The sequence below is a fragment of the Solea senegalensis genome, linkage group LG3, assembly GCF_019176455.1.
Source record: "Solea senegalensis isolate Sse05_10M linkage group LG3, IFAPA_SoseM_1, whole genome shotgun sequence".
NCBI lineage: Eukaryota > Metazoa > Chordata > Actinopteri > Pleuronectiformes > Soleidae > Solea > Solea senegalensis.
Window position 1 is genome coordinate 8,905,261 of NC_058023.1, and position 21,193 is coordinate 8,926,453.

Below are 21,193 nucleotides of genomic sequence, written 5' to 3' on the forward strand. Positions count from 1 at the left end.
TTGAAACTGTAAAGATGGGATATTTATTAACTTCATATGACATTGTCCAGAGATCACACACTTGGAATTTCATTTCATTCTCATTTCAATTGACAACACCCCACATGAAGTGAATAATCTTTTAAGATAAAAATTAAAATTAAAATATTTGGTACGAGAAGAAAAAAAAACAGAGATCCTGCATTTAACATTGAAAAAATGCCTGAAAAATTCTGATGTTACGGCATCCATCCATCTATTGTACTAAATATGTCTCAATAATTATGATGAATAACACAGTACAAACTTTATCATTTTAAGAGATAAAACAATACATGTACATGATATATCACAGAAACAAAAAACATCATCTTGCATAGGATTTATTAAAAGAAACACATTTTCCCAGCAATTAATTTCTTTGAATATCTGGAATGATGATTTCACTGGCAGTATAAGGAGGATCTATCATATAAAATCAAACTTTGATGTGCTTGTGGTCTATTTCTCAAACTAGTTTCTTCTTAATTCTTTAGTGACTGTTTCAGACTCTCCTCTGCCTGTGCTCGTCTGATCGATTTCCAGGTGACAGGAATATCAGCAGGCTCTGCACCATGTGCTTCTGCAAACTTGTCATTGAACCTAGCCATTACATATTTCCAGTAGTTGGATGCCTCAAAGGATCCATCAGGAGGAATTTTCCAGTCTGGAAAGATATCTGTGTATTTCTTGTAAGGATACCAACTATATTTTGTTTCAGTACAACGAAAATGTTTGTCACTGTTCACTGATGATGTGCATATGTCGGTCACAAGTTTTCCTGATTTCACCCGTCTGTATCCGTTCAGACCCTGTGGCCTATGTAGTTTAGCCATGTGCTCAGTATGGGAACCTCCTCCTTGCACACAAGCCACTGCACAAAATGGACACTGTTTACCGCATCCAATGATTTGACTGAAAAGCTCCTGCTGAGGCTTGATATCAAGACATTTCAGTTTCATGCTGAAGTTTGTGGTTTTAAACTTTTGTCTCAGATTTTGTTCCATGTCCTTCACAAATTGTGTGAACCAGTTAGCAAATTGTTCTTGGTTTGCTTTGTTCAGGATCATGAAAGCACCAAGTGCATCCTGGGGAATGACCAGTGTATCACCAAGTTCCTGACAGAAGTTTTTGATGAATGTTTTCAAGTCATCACTTGTTTTCTTTTTGGCCTTGCTGATTGCGTCATTTATGCTGCCGATGCTCGTCTCAAGATGCCGATCCTCAAACTCAAATGCCTTTGAACCTTTTGTGAAGTGTTTCACTGTTTGGTTGAGTATCCAATCCTTCACATAGCCCTCATATGAGCGGATGTATCTCAAGTAATCTGTATGGCTATCCTTTGAAAGCAAATCCAGTAAAATTTCATACTGGGTGTATATTCTTGCAATGAACTGTGGTTGAGCCTTCATTTCGCGAATGATATCAGGACCCAGTTTACTGTAGACAAATTTTTCAACTGCAGGCTTCAAGCACTTGTTGGTGAATTCCTCAGCTTTTTTTTCAGATTGGTCTCGTTTATTGAACACATCTTTAAAATCTTTACAATACTTTTCTTTGTGTTTGTTCAGACATCTGTAGGGGTCATTCTCTTGTAAGAAATTGTTGTGCATTTTCTGAAAGTCTGTGGCTGCAACTCCACAGATGTGTTGTTTGAGAGAAACTTCAAACTCTTTGTCTGCCTTAATGTTCTGATTGTTTTCCAGTCGCTTATCAATCATGTGAAGGATCTCCTGGATGTAGACATCAGAGTAATTGTTGAGCTTTTGAACTTTGGCATTCACATACTCGGTGCATTCAACTATGATGCCATCAGCCAGCTTTTGTCCCACAGTTAAAGGATCTTGTACAGGTAAAATATTGCTTGCTACATGTTTCAAGTGCTCCTTGATTCCTGAGACCTTGTATTTGAAAGGAGTTTTGCCATAATCTTCCAGTCTTTTCTGGCTTAACAATTCACATGCATGACTCCCCTTAGGAGCCAGATTTAGTCTCAGGTAGTAAGAGACACTGGTGAAGACATTTGTTGGTTGTTGTTCAGAGAAAGTTAGTTTATTCAATGTTTGATTCCACATCTTTTCAAATTCTTTGTCCAGCTCTGTGTCTGACATCTGGACTTTTGTCTTACGACATTTATCAATCAATACACACACTGCCTTTTCAATTTCTACTGTGTGATTGCTCTTGATTTTGTCAAGTTCTGTCATTCCCTCCTTAAGTTGTTTCGCTACTGTGAGCTGACTGTACACAGAGGTCTCCATATCTGTTCGAAGGTTCTTTGCACTATTGACAAATTCCTGCTTGTACCTCTCCACTAGATTGACGTGGTTGTCTCTTTGCTTGAAATACTTCTTTATTTTTTCAAGAAGCTCATTTTCCAACTCGGACAGCTTTGTAGAAGCTTCATTCTTTAAAGTCAAAACAAGTTGACTTAAGTCAGTTATTCCAGATTTTGTAGCTAGTGTACCAAAATTGGAAATCGTTGTTTCAGCATATGTTCCCCACTGGTACATGGATTCTTTGACTTCCCATTCCCATTTGTTGAATTCTGTGCATAACCTCATGTATGCCTCAGCAACAAGACTGTTTCTGAAGCTGAAGATGAAGTTTTCATGCTTTACTGCCTCCCACAGGCTTGACATCCAGCTTTCAAACTTTGAGATGTCATTAGGAGAGGTCTCACGATTTCCCAGTAGTTGGATGATGTTTTTCTTGAGCTGATACACAGCTTCACTGTACCCTGCATTGACTGGTGCCATTGGGGGGTTTCCATTCCACAGCCCAGGAATGTACCTGTTCCCAGTTTCTGCACTGTAGTCCATCACATCAGTGAAGCACTTGTTCTCCTCTTTCTTTTCCATTTTGGCTGCTGCTCGTGTCATCACGTTTAACTGCTCTAAGAGCAATTTCCTCTCTCTCAAGTTGTTCTCGTCAGCTGAAACATCTGACACGTTCTGGTGAACAAACTGACATTTAGGCTTTTTGCCCACCTCTTTCATCCTGAGAAAAGCATGCACAACTATTTGCAGGATATCCTTCATTTGGGTTGAATTTTCCATTGCAATATTGATAATGGTGATGTCACTCAGCCCCACAACAAGTGTTGCAAGCTCATTGTCATGCTCATGGCTGTCATCCAGTTGTGCCAGCTCTGGTGACTTTAAGCCCTCAGTGTCAATAATCACCAGAAAGTCACAGTTGAGGACTTCTTTGACATCTTCATCGACTCTGATGAGTAACATGAAAGCACCTCGAGTGCATCGACCGCTGCTGACTGCAAACTGCACTCCAAACATGGTGTTCAGAAGAGTGGACTTCCCTGTACTCTGAACCCCAAGGACTGTGACTACCAGAATTTTGTTATTTGGAGACACCAATAGGTTGAGCTGAGCGAGAACATCCTTCACCCATGTGAGAGGTATGTTGGATGCATCTCCATCTACAAGCTCAAGGGGAAATCCATCAAGCAGTAATCCAGCACAGATTTTAGGCAGATCCTGTAATTGTTTTCGTGACTGATCAGTTTCTGGAAGGAAAACTGAAGCTTCATAGATCTGACCCATTTCACGGAAAAAGTGTTCACTTCCCAGTGAACTGTTGGAAAGCTCTCTGTCAATGACCTTGATTGCATCTTTGTTCTTAGAATCTTTGCATTTGTCTTTGTACTGCTTTCTGAGGTCAGACAGTTTTTCGCGAGACTGGTTATCAAGGTTCATTCGCAGCCACTTTAGGAAATAACATCTCTCTATCCCTGGGCATGATATTGCACTGATGAAACACGTCATGGCATCTGATATGTTATGCGAGCTCTGTTGTTCCCTGAGTTGTTTCTGCTTTCTCTGAAGGCCACCTTTGTAGTTTTCTATGTTTTCAGATCCAACGTTTTGAAGTCTAAATTGTTCTTTCTCTAATTTCGTCAATTCCTTCCATATTTTGCCTTGCAGTGGAAGCTGACTTTCTTTGTACTTAAAGGTGTCTTGAATTTGTGCAGTAATTTCATCTGCATTTCTCTTGGCAGTCTGGCACTCTCTGCAGTCTTCATCAACCAAGATTCCCAGTTCTTTGGAAATGTCAGCCATCTGCTCAATTGGCATCCTCATCTTTGTGTTCTCAATCACTTTGTTGACTGCTTTGCGCAGACTTTGAACAAAATCTGCATCATTTATCTGCTTTGTCTTAATAATGATGTTCTTGGTTAAGTTCAGTTTTGTTGCCACCTTTTTTAGAGCATCAGTACTAAAGCTGTTGCTTTGATGGTTGCCTACCAAAAAGATCTGTGCCTTGTGGTTTTTGTTGGACAGCAGTTTGCACTTGCGGTCCAACTTGTCAAAAAAGACAAAAACTGCTGCCGATGTCTGACACAAAAAAGAAAACTGAGTTTCAAATGAGGCAATGTCCCCACGAAGATTAGCCACAGCTACTGGTTCACTGAAAATGTCTATGTTTTCGTTTCCACATGGTAGGTACCAAGTCATTTCAGTCAGTCCATTAGATATTCTTCTTGGTCTGTCACCACATTGCATGTCATTGTGTACAAAAGTATCATGGTATTGTTGAGAATTGCTCAATATCATGTTGAGGATCTTTGACTTGGAGAGGGAGCATTCCCCCAGTCTCACAAAAGATATCATTGGAAGTTCAGAGCGCACAATTCTGGCTTCAACAAAGCCTTTGGATTCTAAGACTGACTGAGGTCTGTACTTTTTAACAATGTCTCTCATGGCCCACAGCATGAGTTTGCACACATTTGTGTCACAATTTGGAAGCAGCAGTGGCACAGAAAACTGGCACATGGACATTTTGAGTGCCAGTTCCTGTTGCAAAAAAACATCAGAACACAAGAAGAGAGCAGTGATTATGTCAAGCGGGTTTACCATGTGATGTGTGTTTGTAATGTCCAGCAGATTATCAAAATCAAATTCAGCGTTGTCTGATGCTGGGTTGTTGGCTGATTCACATCCTGTGCTTACATTTCTTGCTGTGACATTAACCATCATTAATTTCTTCAGAAAGTACCATGGAAGATCTGACTGGCATTTGGGAGGTTCGTCACTAATGGTCCTCTTATCAATCTGAAGTACTTTGCCCAGTGAAATCTTCTCTGTGTAGTGGTCCTCCAACCCCAGATCCTTTAACAAGCTCTCCAGTTGTGTCACTGTAAATAAGATGATCATTATTTAATCTTTTTTTTCTATTAAAGTGAAAGCTTAGTTAGTCATGTTCGGGCTAATTGGTCATTTAAGGATTTTAGACTGCTTAAACACAAAAGGACAGTAGTGATACTAAATTAGTACCTTGGGGTTTATATGTAGTTTTTATTATCCGAGCCCCTATGGATGCACTCGAACTACTGATTGATATGTGAAAAACCACATATTAGTGTTTTTGCAGTGTACAGCATGGTTGTTTGCTTTGTGAATAAAGCTTAAATTAAAGCAGTTAAAACTAAATGCTCAAGGAAGTCCATTCATAATATACTTTATTCATGGATCATTTAATGCACTGTTTTCAAAGAACAATGTATGTAGATGCACTAACAATAGTTTTATCTTCAAATTGTGGAATTGTGCTTATCAAAAAATGTTTCTGATCTGTGACTCAAAATCCATGCTAAGATCCAAAGACTTACTTTTTTGATCCATGACACCACTGTCTAAATTTATAAGAACATCAATTGTAGATGATTGGCAAATGCATAATATGCACATGGCGATTTTCATGAATGTGGAGTATTATGGCTGGATGAGTGATTAAGTTATATAAGTGGCTAATGAATTAAGGACTATATAGAGGTAAAGTATTAGGCAGCAGTGTAGTGTTTCAAATTTGAGAACGCCAGCACAACATTAAAAGACAGATGGCAGACAGCATTTGCTTCTGGCCTGCACGTTCACTGTTTGTCCACTAGATGTCCTTAGTAACTTGCAAGGGAGTTGGTGTTTTCTTTCTAGTTTTACTTTTCTCTAATGTTGCAGTAAAAACGGGGTGGAGTGGCTCAGTGGTTAAGACCAGTACCCTGTGTGCCAAAGACTTCATGGTCACAAGTTCAACTCCACCCCTGGCAGGTGGCACTCAATTCCCTTGTAAGTCGCTTTGGATAAAAGATAAAAATGACATGTAATGTAAAAAATGTCAGTATATTCCCAGATACAGATATTTAAAGTAAAGCAGCAGTGTTGGTACTGGCTTGTATGCTGACCTGGGCAGCCTCTCTGGTGTAAATCTCCCCTATGTTTAACACACACCCACACACACACACACACACCTGAAGTTTCCTGCTCTGGAGAAGCAGCAGGCTCCACAGAGGTTGATGGCTCCTCATCCTGAGGGTCCGAAATCATTTCTGTGGTGGCCTGTGTGACTGAGGAGGACGTAGATGGCTCTTCATCCTGGCTAGGTGTAGAAGGTGCTCCACAATCATTCAGAAGCACCCCTTAATTGGCATTGAAAATACAATATATTAATTACACAATTAAAACTCCCAGTAGAGAAAACAAATGAATAGCAGAGTAAGAACTGAACTGAAGAAGACTAAACCAAATGAAATGTGCTTGACTTTTAAACTTCTCAATAACTTCTCCCCACCCCTCACCATTTTTGGTTTTATCCTCTACATGTGAGCAGTGACGACGCCCATTTGACACACATAACATGATGGCCTGAGTAAGTGAGCACTGAGCACAGATACATATGAATCTTTTTTTTCTCATTCTCATGGCGCCCCTAGAGAATGCTGCCCTGGGCAATTGCCCAGTGCGCCATATCAAAAATGGCCACTGAAGTAAAGTTGCCTGTCCTGGACATATGATTAAAAATTACTTTTAAATCCCACTTTAGCCATATTTCATATTTTAATTTGCATTGGTGGGAAAAAGTACCATTGTCTGTCATTTATTCCCATTTAAGAAAACAGTGGAAATATCACGGAGCCACAGCATCCTGTATGCAGTCATTCATTTGGATACAATATTCATTCTTAATAACCACAAACCATAAACCCTGCTCTTCAGGATTATCTTATCTGAGCACACAAGCACCTATGTCCTCCCCTCAGATTAAATGTCTATTAAGATTTCATGAAATAAACCTCATCAATTTGAACATCAGCTGAGTCTACAATATATAGTAAACATAGGGACACTATAATTATAGTGTTGAATGCTGTGATTTAGAGTCAGGAAATTGACTACACAACGCACAAATTGTGTATAAATTACATCACTTGCTTTTAATTGGCTGTGCATTGTAGAAACAAATCCACAGTAGTTCTGAAAAAATTCTCATTGGACATAATCATTAACCACATATGTGTTTCTTTATTTTATTTTCCTTATCATTTTGATTAATTATTATAATTACTTACTCTCATGACCTTGACCTTCGCTCCAGTCAGTCATGCAGTCGTAAAATTCATCATCGTTTTCCTAGATAAATAAAAAAAAAAAACACACATAGGCACAGATGGTGAATCATGATCAGACATGTTAGTTTATGTGAGAAGTGTTTCCAAATTCAATTGTATTTATCATCACAATTTGTAGGAATTAGTCATTTACCTCCATTGTGGGGAGGCACAGTTCTCTCTCACTTGCTCTGGATTAAACTGCTTCTCACTGAAAGTAATGAGACAGTTCTGTAAGGTTCTGTGGGGCTTCTGTCGTATTCACACCAGACTTTCTTATTCAAATCCTCGTTCATTTGCTCGGAAAGTCCGGTTCATTTGGGGAGGTGTGAAGCACAGAAAAACCAGTTTGCGCCGGTCTAACTTTTAGATTTACAAAGGTGACAGAGGGGTGACAAAGGTTATAAGGACACTGAATAGACAAGTTTAAATATAAGTAACTGTTGTCAGGTAGATTAACTTTAAAATAGCACAGATTATACGTCTTATGACACATGGCATAGTAATTTTCCATTCCACCTACAATTTACAATTACAACAATTTAGCGTGTCCAATTTACCTAATCCCCAACCTGGAAAAAACCCACGCACACACATTGAAAACATGCAAACTCCATGCAGAAAGGCCCTTGCTGCAACCAGGGCTCGAACCAGGGTCTTCTTATTGCAAAGGCAAGAGTGCTAGACAGACAATTAAAGTGAAATAATACAGCTTTTACTATTCATTAGCAAACCTACCTTTGCAGATCTGCTGTTGACATCACAGCAAACCTTCATCTGGGAATCTGTTTTCTCACTGATGCAGTGTCCGTAGGTTATCTGTCCTGTTGCTGGCAGAGCAGTAAGAAAGAAAGAAAAAGCAAGAAATACTGTACTGCAGAACCCTAGTTTTATTCTCTTTGTGAAGCAGTTTCACTTTCACTTATGTGGTCATGTGATATCCAAGAAACGAACCCTAACTGACAGTGACATTTACAGTATAAAGAGGTAATGAAGTAAAGAAATGTAAAATGAAAATGTCAGGTGATTTTATTGAACAAGTAGTCAACTTAACTGGAATGCTATATGTTGGACCAAGTTCTTTAATGAAAATTGGCCAACTTACATGAGAATCATTTCATTGCAATTTGAACTTTGACTTATGTGGTCATGTGATTTCTCAGAAACTGACAGATATTAAGATTAAGATCCCCACCCCTAACTGAGAGTGATGGTGAATATCACCACTAGGATACGCACCACCATTTCTGGGAAATCACATGACCACATAAATGAAATCAAAACTGCTTCACAAAGAGAACTGTGATTATAGCCAATGTGAAAAACTGACTTGCCGATTGTGCCCTCCCCAAAAAAAATGAACCTTAAAAAAGGCCTTAAAAAAAGTCCCTGCTCATGGGGTTAGTACTTTAAAACTCAGAACAGAATGTACCACATGTTTCTTCTATCTCTTGTTTCAGTGTATTTATCTCCACAACGTTTTAAATGTTTCGCTGGGTTAATCTGAAAATAGATAACAGCAAGTGTATGTTTCTGCTTCACTTCAGCGTGTCTTACTCCATTTTTTATGTAAAAAAACAAGGGTAATTTGGTAAATGTCGAGGTACCTCGTACACCCCAACCTGTGTCTGTAACATCAGTCATAGTCTTTGATTACTCATAACAGTTTGAAAAATGTCTTCACAAAAATTCCTGCAGTTGAGGTGTTTTGAATTTTAGAAATCACTCCGAGAAGCAAGATTTTTCTGGGCTTTTAATGGCCTTTAGGAGGGTTTTACAAACATGAAACTCCATAAATGTAGAATATAAAGGTGTCTCGAGGTGTCCTGTGAACAGTGTTACAGGCGTCTCTTTTACTTTTGTGGTCATGGGGAGACCACAATAAGACCACTTGGGGGGGCGCATGAGTATTTTTTCTTGCAGTACCACGAGTGGCCACTGGAAAAATGTCTTCAAGGCAGAGGGGGCGGTGGTCTATCCAGTTGTTATAGTACATCAGAGGATGGACACTGTGTGCGTGGAAACGCGACCATATAACGTGAACGATATGTTAAGGAATTACCCCAGTTCTGTGAAACGTGAGTGAGGTAGAGAGGCACCGAAACGACCGTTTCAAGAGAACCGACTACGAATTTTTACTTCTCCCGAAATACGGTAATTTTAAATACCAGTGGAACAAAGCCATGACTTCCGTCAGCATTAAAAAGAATAAAATACAACAGTTTGTCAGTTTCGTGTAAACACTCTCAACCTCTCCTGCCTCTGCAGTGAAAGCGCGGTGTGAAGCCGTGTTGGTATCACTTCCGGAGCATCAGCTGAGCATAAACACTGCGTTTTGCTGTGGCAACTATCAGTGAAGCGATAGAGGCGAATTACAAAACCTCTCGACCCCTTAATGTGCAGGTAAGCGAGTATTTACACGGACTCATTAAACCATCGACGCTTCGAAAGTAAGAAACGTGGATATCGAGCGAAGCCGCTCAGCTAATGCTAGACCAGCTCTCCCAGTGACCTCACCTAGACACTCAAAATTGTACGTTTTAATTTTTTCGCTGGGCTAATCTGAAAATAGATAACATTAAGTGTATGTTTCTGCTTCGCTTCAGCGTGTCTTCCTCCGTTGAACGTAACAAACGAGCATAATTTGTTTAATGTCTCGGTGTCTGTAACATCAGTATCACAGTATCATAGTCTTCGATTACTCGAACGGCCTCCTGCTGCGGATACCCTTACTCATTTTGCTAGTGATGGATAAAATACAATTTAAGCAATAGTGTTCTTGTCATTTGTGTAGTACATCTGTGTGTCATTGTTAGGCTGCAGCTCGTTTTCATTTGACTGAGAGGAAAATAAGCAAACCAAACCAGAAGATTTAAGAGATGGAGATGAAACTGCATTCTGCATTTTTACCTTTTAAAATCTTTAAATTTTTTCTGCATTTAAATGTGTTACTGTTTAATATTTTAAATATTTGCCACTGCAAATGTGTTCACTTTCTCAGATGTGAGGTTCTTTGAAAATAGAATAGAATCGAAAATAGATCATTTCAGCACTAAAATCTCATACAAGGTGCATTCATGCACAGCAACGGATTTGATAAGCCAGGCACTCTTGTTATGGATAAGTTAAATGTCCATTCACTACAAACTTTAAAAAAAGATGCACCAATACATTGAGCAAATGCAGGCCATCATCAGTGTGACAAACCTGATGTGAGGTGCAAACCGGTTGTGTATAGAGTAAAGACAAGTGTCTCTAATTGTATTTGGTATATATCCTGTTTGCAAGTTTTTTAAAGTTTCAAATCTTTTGAAAAAAAGTTTATCAATAATTGATGAAATGTGAAACAACTGGTCCAAAGACAACTTCTGAATGTTCTTATGACCTCAATCCATGACTGGCTCTCTACTTACATTGTCCCCCAGCTTCTTCATTTGGGCCCAGCCTTTATATATATATACACCAAGCGACACACACCGAAGGCAAGACAGAGCCACGCAATACTGTGATGTCTTCAATCCCTCTGGCAGCTCCACTGCATGCTGACTCTGCTTCCCCAGCTGTAGAGATGGACCCGGTGGAGTACACTCTCAGGAAGCGCCTCCCCAGGAAACTCCCAAAGAGACGCAACGACGTCTATGTCAATATGAAGACTGATTTCCGGGCTCAGCTGGCACGCTGTCAGAAGCTCCTGGAAGGCGGTGGTCACAGGGAGATCTGTGTTCACGGCCTGGGCCTTGCCATCAACAGAGCTATCAACATCGCCCTTCAGTTACAGGCCAGCAGCCAGGGGGCACTACAGCTGGCAGCGAACACCTCTACTGTGGAGCTGGTGGACGACCTGGAGCCTGAAGATCCTGATGAGGCGGGGGAGCCCATGACACGAACACGCAACAACTCAGCCATTCATATTAAGGTGTTCTACCCTGACCCCCAGTAACCTAAGCTGTGCTCAGTGGGAGTCCCCGGTCAAGAAGAAGACATCATTTCTTTCTAGTTTTTTTTTTATGTGATGACCTTTAATGGCAATGACAGAACACAGTAAAATGGAGCAGACAAGCAAGAGTACAGCCTATGTCTGTGTCAACAAACATTGGAAATGGACAGCCGTGTTTTGGATGTTTTCTGCTCGATTTCTTGATGTCCTGTAGCCTGCCTTTTAGTTTGCATGCATTGATGCCGCCTTGGTGTTCATCTGCAGATGAAGCAGCAGTGTTCTTTGGGTGAAACCTCAGTGTCATTTAATACTTGAAGACATTAAGTGTTTTTGCCATGCATCTTGACATTTAAAAAAAAATACACATTCAAGTCTTTTTAATTTTAAGACCCACAGGTCTGTGCTAGTGTTTGGTTCATGTTTGTGTTTTCATAAATAACTAAATGAGAAAACCTGTTAACATTTCATGCAGGTGTTATTGGTGTCCACTTGATGTCAGTAATGAGCTGCACACAGACATGGAAGGGTGTTACCCATCTGCAGCTAACTTCTATGGAAACATCACAACTGGCTTACAATAGGGCTTTGACAGAGGGTCAGCGATATTTAAAAGTGTATTTACTTTTGGCTTTGTATCATTGTTATTGTTGCTGTATACATTGGTCAAAATGGTGTAGTTGATATGTGGACAAAATAAAATCTGTGGCGAGAATCTTTAATTACCGTTTCTGTACGAAAGGCAGATAAGTCTGATCACGGAGTGTTGCAGAGTCTGAGCTAGCAGCTTGTTTTCAGCTTTTCAAAGCCACTGATTTGAAAAGACAAATGTCATGAATCAACTGTTGTGGTTTCATCTGTCGCTTCTTTTTCCAAGAATAATGTTTTTGTATTTAAATATCAAATAAAACCTTTTGGGACAAAACAACACAAAATAACAGGAAAGAACATGTACAAACATCCTTAAAAACATCTTGTGCTTCCTCAACAAGATATAAAAATAAGGAAAAAAACAAGGAAGAACACTGAAGTAGTCGGAAAAATATAGAGCTTCCATTTTATAGAAAACCTTAAGTTCCCAGCACTAACTGATTGCCTGTCTGCCATTTGACAAACAACAGGCAGGGAAGAGGCACCATTAGACGTCACGTTCTGGAAAACTATTTGTAATTAGAGCCTCACAGGATGTTAATTGTAAAAGCCAAACACCATATTTTTTTCCCAGGCAGTGGTTATCAGTGTGTTGTGACTGGCCGTGTGTTGGTCAGGCAGCAACAGTGACACGGATCATGACGAAATGGCTTCACAGTTCTCCTGTAGTGCCCTCGTCACTGATCGACTGCTCCCTCACTCACTGGAACTGAATGTCGGCGTCGGCTGATCAGTCTTTTGCCCCGTTATTCAGCAAGAACATGTCGTGAGAAACGGTGACCGTTACGCACAGTCTATGAAAAGGAAGACAGCAGCATGCCAGTGCAAATGGTGTCCAACACCATTGCAAATGTGTTACACATGAGAACAAGGCAAGGAGCCCAACTAAAATCTTCAACATCTGACACAAAAAAAAATACAAAGACGTGAGTTTTGAAGTAGAAAATCTGTATAAATAGCAATTTGACAACAGTTAAAAATATATTAAAAAATATTCACTAAAAAAAAAACTGAGGGAAGACCTTCTTTGAGGCACAGTTGGAAAATGTGGCTGTTGGGAGAGGCCTCTAATTTTGTTTGCAGTGGTATTGAAAAGGGGGTAACCTGTCACAACCTTTTCATTTATCCTGGTTTCACTCCACTATTCCCTCAAAAGAGATGAGTGTTGGGGGTCAGTCTGGCTGGAAGCAAACACATGTGCATTATGTGCATATTTTAAACTCACAGTCTTGATTTACACAAACAGAAGTACATCCAAACACAAAGTGCAAGAGAGTGCCAGTAGAAGAGCTATTGGAGCAGTGCTTCCCAAAGGCCTTATTTTGGTCAGTCCTTCACCATGACCATTTATCACATCTATGTTCCAGTGTGCAATCGTCCCCTGTCCATCCACAGTCTAGCTCGGACTGTCCTTTTCTTACAGCTTCCTCTCTGTATGCGAGAATAGCTGTATCTTTCTTTCCACACCACGTACGCCAGCCAGGGTGCAGGTCAACGGTGTCAAGTCCCTCCTTTTGCCTTTGGGAGCACAAATTAGCTTCGTCCTTCGGAGAAGGGAGATCGGCTGATCAGCTGACATCTGGCTGACAAGCCTGTGCACCCAAAAGGAGGAGGTGCACTTTGCCTCGCAGGAAATTGACGTAGACTTGAAACAGATCTGTTGCTGATGATGTCCTCCATGTTCCCTCAAGCCCAACTGCACTTGGGGGTGGGTTATATTCCTAAAAGAGGAAACAAAGGAATATATAATGCTCTTAAATTCATTTGAAAAATTAAGCAAAGCTGCAAAATATATGTACTTTCTTAGCTTCTAAATGTTTCCTAAGTAAAAATTTATCCCAGATGGCCACATGGTGGTAATATTTCCTTCCCATGTTTTTTCTTTTCATTCACCATTTGTCTTGGTTGACATGTGTGTCCAGAAATGTGTTGACTGTTACCGTCTCAAAACATTTATTTGGAAGTTTGCTCAAGTTGGGACCCTAACACAATTGAGCTCAGCTCAACTGTGTCCTCAAGGCTTCAGGCTTGGACCTGAATGACTTTAAAGGCTGTGTTGCCATAACCTCAGTGATATGCAAAGCTTGTTGAGCAGCTTCCGTGCCCACAGTCTTGTCACAAATAGGCTTACGGTCCCATGACATCCCTGGGTTTCTCTGTTACTAAAAAAGCCCGCCATTCTTTCAATGCAATAAAGTCGGCTGGGCTAGTCAAGTCAAGTATGACCTGAGGCCAATTTGATCCTACATAAATATAATGGTTTCAGGAACAGCGTGTGAAATTTAGCAGCATTTATTGGTGGCGTTGCATGTTGCAGCTGAAAACCCATAGAGCTGACTCTCGGCTCCTGATATGAATGTAAAATGCTCATTCTAGAGTAATATGCTGTGCTGGATGCTTTAGTTCTGCAGCAACTGTTTCAATCAACTCATATTTGTTTTGGCAATCAAAGGGATTTAAATTGTTAACCTTTTTTTGGCTTTGTGCAAGCAAATACACATTTATATTATTATTATTATTATTATTATTATTATCATTATTATTATCACCATTATCATTATTACAAAAAAAATTTTTTTTTTTCAAACGTATGCAAATTTAAGTTGCAAATGTAACACTACTTTTGGATTCATCTTGGTGGAGGTTACCACAAGAGTGAGGGTGATCTGAATGGATGCTAACTGGCTAAAGAAGATGACAAATCCATGCCTGTTAAGGTTTTAGTGGGATTTTGTATTCTTCAGTAAGACCAAGAGTTCCTGTATTGTGATGTTATTGTTACTGCTGACCACATATCACATGAGTTACACCCCTAGTTATTTATGATATACTATTCATACTGTTGAAGTGACAAAGATGCTCACCTGAATGTTGAGACTACGCAGCACAGTGTTGATGGTGAGCAGGTTTCTAATGGAGTTATCTATGTGGATGTGCAGTGCTGTGTTGGTGACGGAGGTGCGTAGCAAGCCGAGGGCCTGTTGTAGAAGCCATAAACCAGACTGCACCTCCTGGGCTTGCTGCAGTGCCTTGACAATTCATGAAGACAGAACAAGAGTTGAAGAGTCTCACCATGGGAGAAATAAGGAGCAAAAGCAGCAGGTATTCTACTTCTACTTTTACAAAATGACACAAGTTAAAGGCCCTAAAATCAAAATAAAACCATTGTACGATTAATGAATGTGTGTGGAAAAAAAAGAAGGAAATCTGCACATATCTTGTAACCTATGTAGCTACTTCCACACAAATCTTCTGTGGTTACTTACATTTTTCTTCTCCCACACATCCAAGTCAACTCTGGTTTGGGGAACAGTGACCGACTCTGACAGGCTGCATCCTTCTCTACATGACTTCTATGAAAACAAGACGGTGAGAACACTCAATAAATGTCCACCACGGGTGACATCCGGCAAATTTCACCTGCTCCTATGTCTCACTGCATGCATACATTTTTCTCTCACCATAGCGACTTCTGCGTCTCGGGCTTCCTTGATGAAGTGGTTCAGGACCCTCGGGTCACAGATCGGCCTCAGCGGGGACGGGAGGCCTGGCCGGGTCCACTCCAACACTACCAACAGCAAGGCAAGCAGTCCTGCACGTCACACACACACATACACAAACATAGGGTGTTCAATAGCTGCATCAACAAGTTAGCAACAGCTGTGAGGAAACAGTACGAGTATGGATAGAAGACTGACACGATCTGGAACTGGAAAAAGCACCCGCAGCATCAACCTCTGCCAAGGCTGTTCAGTTCTCTAGAAAACTACATGAATATCTGTCATTATGTTGTGATGCTGCTCACAAACAGTGGCCCAAAACATAAGTGTCACTCGGGTTCTCTTGATTTTCCGTACTTCATTTTGTACACAGGTGTCAAAGATGTACACAGAAGAAGGCTTAAAGTTTCATGACAAGGCAGAAACGACTGTCACCATATTTAACCCTGATTCACAGTTGGCAGTTGAGTAACTGGGCCGTCAGATGCTAGTTTATTGCTGAGGATTAAAGAAACAAAAGTCCTAGCACACTCTGAACCTTTCTGATATACTTGGCAATCGGAGAGGCTCTGCTGTTCATTTAATTTCATGTCATGTGGGCATCCAGCCTTGTTCCCTCTGTGCCACATGTTGAATGCAGCCTTTCACAGCCGTGAAGTGTGTGACGCAAAAGGACGAGAGAGAGAGAATACAGGCAAGCGTCCAACGAAGATTGGTCAGACTCGGGCGAGATTAAGTTCCCAGACTCTGATAACAGCACAAATTGAGGTGACTGGTAAAAGGGTTTAGACTGATATTGCAGTATCAGTAGGGGCCCTTTCAACTGTTGAAATCAATATAAACTCCGCACTCCACTCTCCGCAGTCATTGACGCAACTGCACATCCAACTCCTAAAGCATAGCATGACCCGTACTCTAAACGGATTGTACTCACTAGTCATAGTGTGCTCCAGTGTTTTGCAACTGCTCCATGCTTATGATAAACATGCTTGTTCCCACTAGCAAGTGATCATAGTCCTTTCAGGCTCGTCATTCGGTAAATATGAACACCATTACATTAATAAACAGTGCATGGTACCATCAGGTGTGTGTTGTTAAAAACTCTTGTCGACGTGCTGATAGCGCCTTTATATCAGTATCTTTTTTTTTTATCAAAGCCTTTGGGAATATGTTTTTATTGCCATTTTATTTGCTTTTATCTATACATTTTAATTTCATTATTACTGTGGCCATATCCCATAAATAGTAATCTTTCAATCTCTGCACGTCTGGCCTTTTTGCATCATCGTCTCATGGAGATTTGTGAGACGTGCATCGCTTACGGCATTATAGCAGAGTGTAGCGACGTTTCAAAGGCAGTGATGTCTGCGCAGAAGAATGGCCTCCTTTCTCTGCACTCTGACATGTGTCTTGTCCAAATTGCGGTCACTTTGTTAAATCTGGGAGTGTGACTGAGCTTGTGGATTAACGGTGACCTTTTCACCTCCTCCATTGCCTACGTGAGAATGCATCATTCTGATCTGCGGAGGCATGCGCATGTGCGCTGGAAACCATGCCAAAACCATGTTGCTATTTTGAATTGGAAGCAGTGGTCCACAAGTGGTAGTGCTTTGGAAAATGGCAAGGTCCAATCCAGATATGTGACGGACGCTTTGGAAAGGTGACCAGATGCTCGCGTGAGATGATGCCTTTGGCATGTGCTATTTTAAAGGTCCAGTGAGGAGGGTTTGTTGGCGTAAATTGAACATACTACCCATTATATTGTTCTTTAAGTCCTTTTTGCTACACCAGCTCTGCCCTCATCAATGTGACGCACAAGTCAATGAAGGGTGGGAGATTGACATGTGGAGAGAGTTGTGTCGAGTCGGGGCAATGTCTGCCAGACTTTTTAAATGGGCACCCTTTTTTTTTTTTTTTCCAACCCAATTCAAAACGTGCGGTAAGTCGTGACAGGAGCAAATTTGTACACGGAAACATTTACGACACTTTTTTACTGCCATTACTGTGACAGCCTGTATCATTTTGAAAACTACAGATAAAATATAGGAAAAATAACCTCAGCAAGTTTGTTTGGTGACCGAAAAAACGCTGATCTGTGGGACCCGAGTGTGGGAATGGCTCCTCTAGAGTAAAGGGGTCACCATTAGATGTCACAGATTCTTACACACTAACTGACACATGTCAAACAGGTGCACACAAACCGAGCCCAGCAATTTAAACGGAGTGGTCAGGGAGGAGATGACTGAATGTTCCCGCTTTTTCGAACGGGTCTTCCCCACTGACAAAGTACAGAGCTGTAAATACGTTGCTATTAGATGACACAGGTGTGACATAATTTCCTGTTTGGCTGTGCTGCAATCAACCTTGTCAGCCTTGAACAACCTTTTCTCTTTACTGCTGACATCATGACAGTGAGTGCCTAAAAACTGCACATTCAGCTGTTGACGCACAGTATCCTCGACTTACCACTCTGCTGTGTCATGGTAGAGGAGAATGACTGGAGATGTTATTTTCCCAGTGAACGAGACGGCAAAAAAAAAGAAAAGCTCAGCTCATCAATTCTCGCAGGGGCCAGTATCTTCAGTGCCTCACAGGAAACACATGTATCATGTGTGTGGGAATAAATCCTGTCGCTCCAAAAACACTGAGTGCTTCGCTCCACTCAGTCAGGTTCAGGTCCACCATGATGCCACACACCAGCTTCATCAGCAAAATAAGAGGCTGAAGTTTCTGTGTCCTGTTAGGTTTGCTTAATGGCTTGTTTTAAGAGGGGAATTAAATGATTTGTGCACAGGGAAGAGTATACTTTTGCAGTCTAACTTAATGCGCAGCAGTTTTCAAGGAAGTGGAATTTCCATGAACTGTGTTTAATAAATTCAATTTAGTGGCATGAGAATTGCTGCAGGTCTCAGCAGAAGAATGTGGAGCTGGGCAGAAGTCAGAGGGAAAACAGGGACCCACGATCACAAGACACAAACACACAGGATGTGTCTTTACATCCACACATTCATACCCTTCCTCTAATGCACAGCGCATGCAGCGCGCAGGTAATATGTACACTAAGTCACCACGCAGCTCACGGGGGTTGTGTTAAATTGCTCTTACCTCTACCCGAGTTCTGCAACATCTACAAACAGGCGCCGCATCTTTTAAAAACAGCCAAAGGCGCTCCGACATACAGTCCAACACACGCGGCCAAGTGCGCGGCACCCAGGGCTGCTCCGGTCCGCGTGTGTGGGTCCGTGACCAGGACAGACGTGTGCTGCCGGCGAGAGCAGTCACCCACCAGAGCTCTGCATCACTGCTGTGCTCTGGCAAAACCTTTTTATTTACCTCCCATGAGGATAAAGCGACAACGTGATAACCCGCAAGTGCGCGGGCGCATCGCTTGGAGCGATTAAACATCAACCAGCGCATTTGCGTAAAGCGTGAAAATAGAGTAATGACTAAAGGCAGGGTACAGAGGGGGGAAAAAAATTATTAACGCAAGTCTATAACTCACTGGGAAACTCCATAGCAGTATCCTCATAGCCCCTCACTGGCTCCTCGCGCTTTGGCCCATAGGTCCGACTATTGCCCATTAATTGGAAACGAAGCTCTTTTGTGGATCTCTTGCACTTATCCGGTAGGTGTTTCTAAAAACTGATCCTGTTTGATTTTTTTTTTAATTAATGACTTTAAAAATAAAGTTGCATTGTTTTCTAGGATGACTGCCCCCCTCCCCTCCCCGAGGGTAAAAAAAAATGTTTTCTTTCATTGTCCAAATAATGGGCAATCACTGTTTATAAAACATTTGCTCTAAAAAGTAAATAATGTCTCAAAAAAAGCCGTGTGGAGACTTCCCATCCATTGTTGGGATGACTGGTCATAACAGTAATATATAAAAAGAAAAGTAATAGAACTAATTGTTGAATATTGCTGATGTCAACATTCAGAAAGATGATGGAATATGATGGTGCATTCACTGACCACACACAGTCTGTACTAATAACCTTGTACTTCAACCTGATACAGGATTTTAAGAGAGTAGTTGATTCACAGCACATGTGTGGACTACAAACAATGTTTGCATCCTGAGCCTGATGACATGCCAACTTTTATTCCCCCACCCTGCTCCGCCCTCTTTTCCCACAGTGACATCCTCACACATCCTGAATGTCTGTGCCCAGACACTCCTGTCATGTTAAGGTCAATGAAGCACCATGGATGTTGTTTACTATGCAGCCTTCGTGTTGTGATTAAAGGAAATGCCCCTGCAAAATAAATAAAACAAGGATGAGGAAACGGGCAATCAGATTGTCACTTAAATTGCCACGGAAATTGATAGACTGATTGTCCATGTCCAGTTTTACAGATAACAGGCATTGGTCTGCAGACACCCGTACGTCATGGCAGTTCATTTCTTAATTTGTGTGTCTGGTATATCACAGTTTTTGTAATAATGTACAGTGTAGTGTGGATAGAGGCAGCACGATTAACTGCAAAATCATGAAAATGTAATATCTAATATCTGACTAGATAGGAATTGCAATTATTTGATGAAGAAGTGCTTCAGGAATTCACTGGTGAAAAGTTTTGCTGAAAAGTGTTGTATTTGTTCACAGACCCAAAAACAACATGTATTGGACACTCGGTTTATGATGAAAATGACAGTTAAGATGCAAAACTGATTAGTAGTACCAGTTTGTCATCCTTTCTTTTGACCATATTGTGCAGCGTCAGTGTGAGTGAGTGCAGGACAGGAGATCAAGAACACTTTATGTCTTCTATATTTATATTTATATGAAGAAACATTGCAAGTCATCAGACGTCACTTCACTTACCAAGAGCTGTCTCCATCAGCCGAAGGCAACACAAATGTTAACTCTCGGTTGCTTCTGTTTCCATTTATCCGTTTATTGAGATGATAAATTCTTAGGGTCCGTGAAGTGAGGCCACTGTGGAAGTACCTAGAACTTGTATTCTCGCGAATAGCCATCCATTTTCCTTAGTTTCTGATCTCGCAGTGGAGCGTCGTGCACGGTGACCTGCCAGTCTTTGTGCTCTCTTCTCCCTCGGCTCCACCCTCTCATCCAGATATGGTCTCTTCAGATGATGCTCGTCAAACTGCAAAACCTGAGTCTTCAAAGTTGGCCATTCAAAGCAAGTGGGTTTAACCAGTCCGTTACATCACTAGGACTTTCACTGCTCACAGGCCGTATCATAACCTCTTAAACTACTGATGAAACTAAATCATGATGGAAGTTCTGGGAAAGTGGCATCTACCACCCACTGAGCCTATCAAGAAATATGTAGCACCTTTAAAGTTACTCTCTTCTGTCATCTTTGACCCTTTTCCTTTTGCTCATACAGTCGTGCTTCCTCTGTACTTGCTGCGTCCTCCTCAGTGTATTTGTTTCTGCACCCATAGTAACAGGCGAGAGTGTAACCGCAAGACATGGAGTGTCGCTGATTGGACAGAGTATGGTGGTGATGATGTTGTCGAGTTGTCCTCTTCAGAATATACTTCCTATACTGGAAACGAGGCACACATTGGCAGCCAAATATGCATAAAAGCGATCACATTGTCCGCAACAAAAATGCAGTGTGTTTATAGATCACATTTTTGGGCATTCATCCTTTTTCTACCATTTACCGAGATTCTTGAGCTTTCTAGGTTCCTCATCCATTCTCTGTTGGGAGGATTTT

At 41.1% G+C, this 21,193-nt stretch overlaps 3 protein-coding genes across 4 annotated transcripts; 1 reads left to right on the forward strand and 2 right to left on the reverse strand.

Annotated features, from left to right (window-relative positions):
• On the reverse strand, positions 1–8,340 carry si:dkey-85k7.12 (up-regulator of cell proliferation). Its single transcript, XM_044022728.1, has 5 exons — positions 8,159–8,340; positions 7,575–7,631; positions 7,382–7,442; positions 6,284–6,451; positions 1–5,173 (listed from the first exon to the last, which is right to left on the reverse strand). Exons 2-5 carry the CDS (start codon positions 7,578–7,580, stop codon positions 504–506), a joined length of 4,905 nt encoding a protein of 1,634 aa, XP_043878663.1. The 5' UTR covers positions 7,581–7,631; positions 8,159–8,340; the 3' UTR covers positions 1–503.
• Positions 8,341–9,399: 1,059 nt separating this feature from the next.
• On the forward strand, positions 9,400–12,076 carry pop7 (POP7 homolog, ribonuclease P/MRP subunit). Its single transcript, XM_044021927.1, has 3 exons — positions 9,400–9,574; positions 9,689–9,823; positions 10,846–12,076. The coding sequence occupies exon 3, from the start codon at positions 10,929–10,931 to the stop codon at positions 11,358–11,360; it is 432 nt and encodes a 143-aa protein (XP_043877862.1). The 5' UTR covers positions 9,400–9,574; positions 9,689–9,823; positions 10,846–10,928; the 3' UTR covers positions 11,361–12,076.
• A 187-nt stretch (positions 12,077–12,263) lies between these two features.
• epoa (erythropoietin a) lies at positions 12,264–19,086 on the reverse strand. 2 transcript variants are annotated; one of them, XM_044021925.1, is made up of 5 exons: positions 19,008–19,086; positions 15,467–15,597; positions 15,272–15,358; positions 14,870–15,034; positions 12,264–13,726 (listed from the first exon to the last, which is right to left on the reverse strand). In XM_044021925.1, exons 1-5 carry the CDS (start codon positions 19,084–19,086, stop codon positions 13,574–13,576), a joined length of 615 nt encoding a protein of 204 aa, XP_043877860.1. In that variant the 3' UTR covers positions 12,264–13,573. The 2 variants fall into 2 exon arrangements, with proteins under 2 accessions (XP_043877860.1, XP_043877861.1); XM_044021926.1 differs by lacking the exon at positions 19,008–19,086 and adding an exon at positions 18,611–18,649.
• Positions 19,087–21,193: the final 2,107 nt, after the last annotated feature.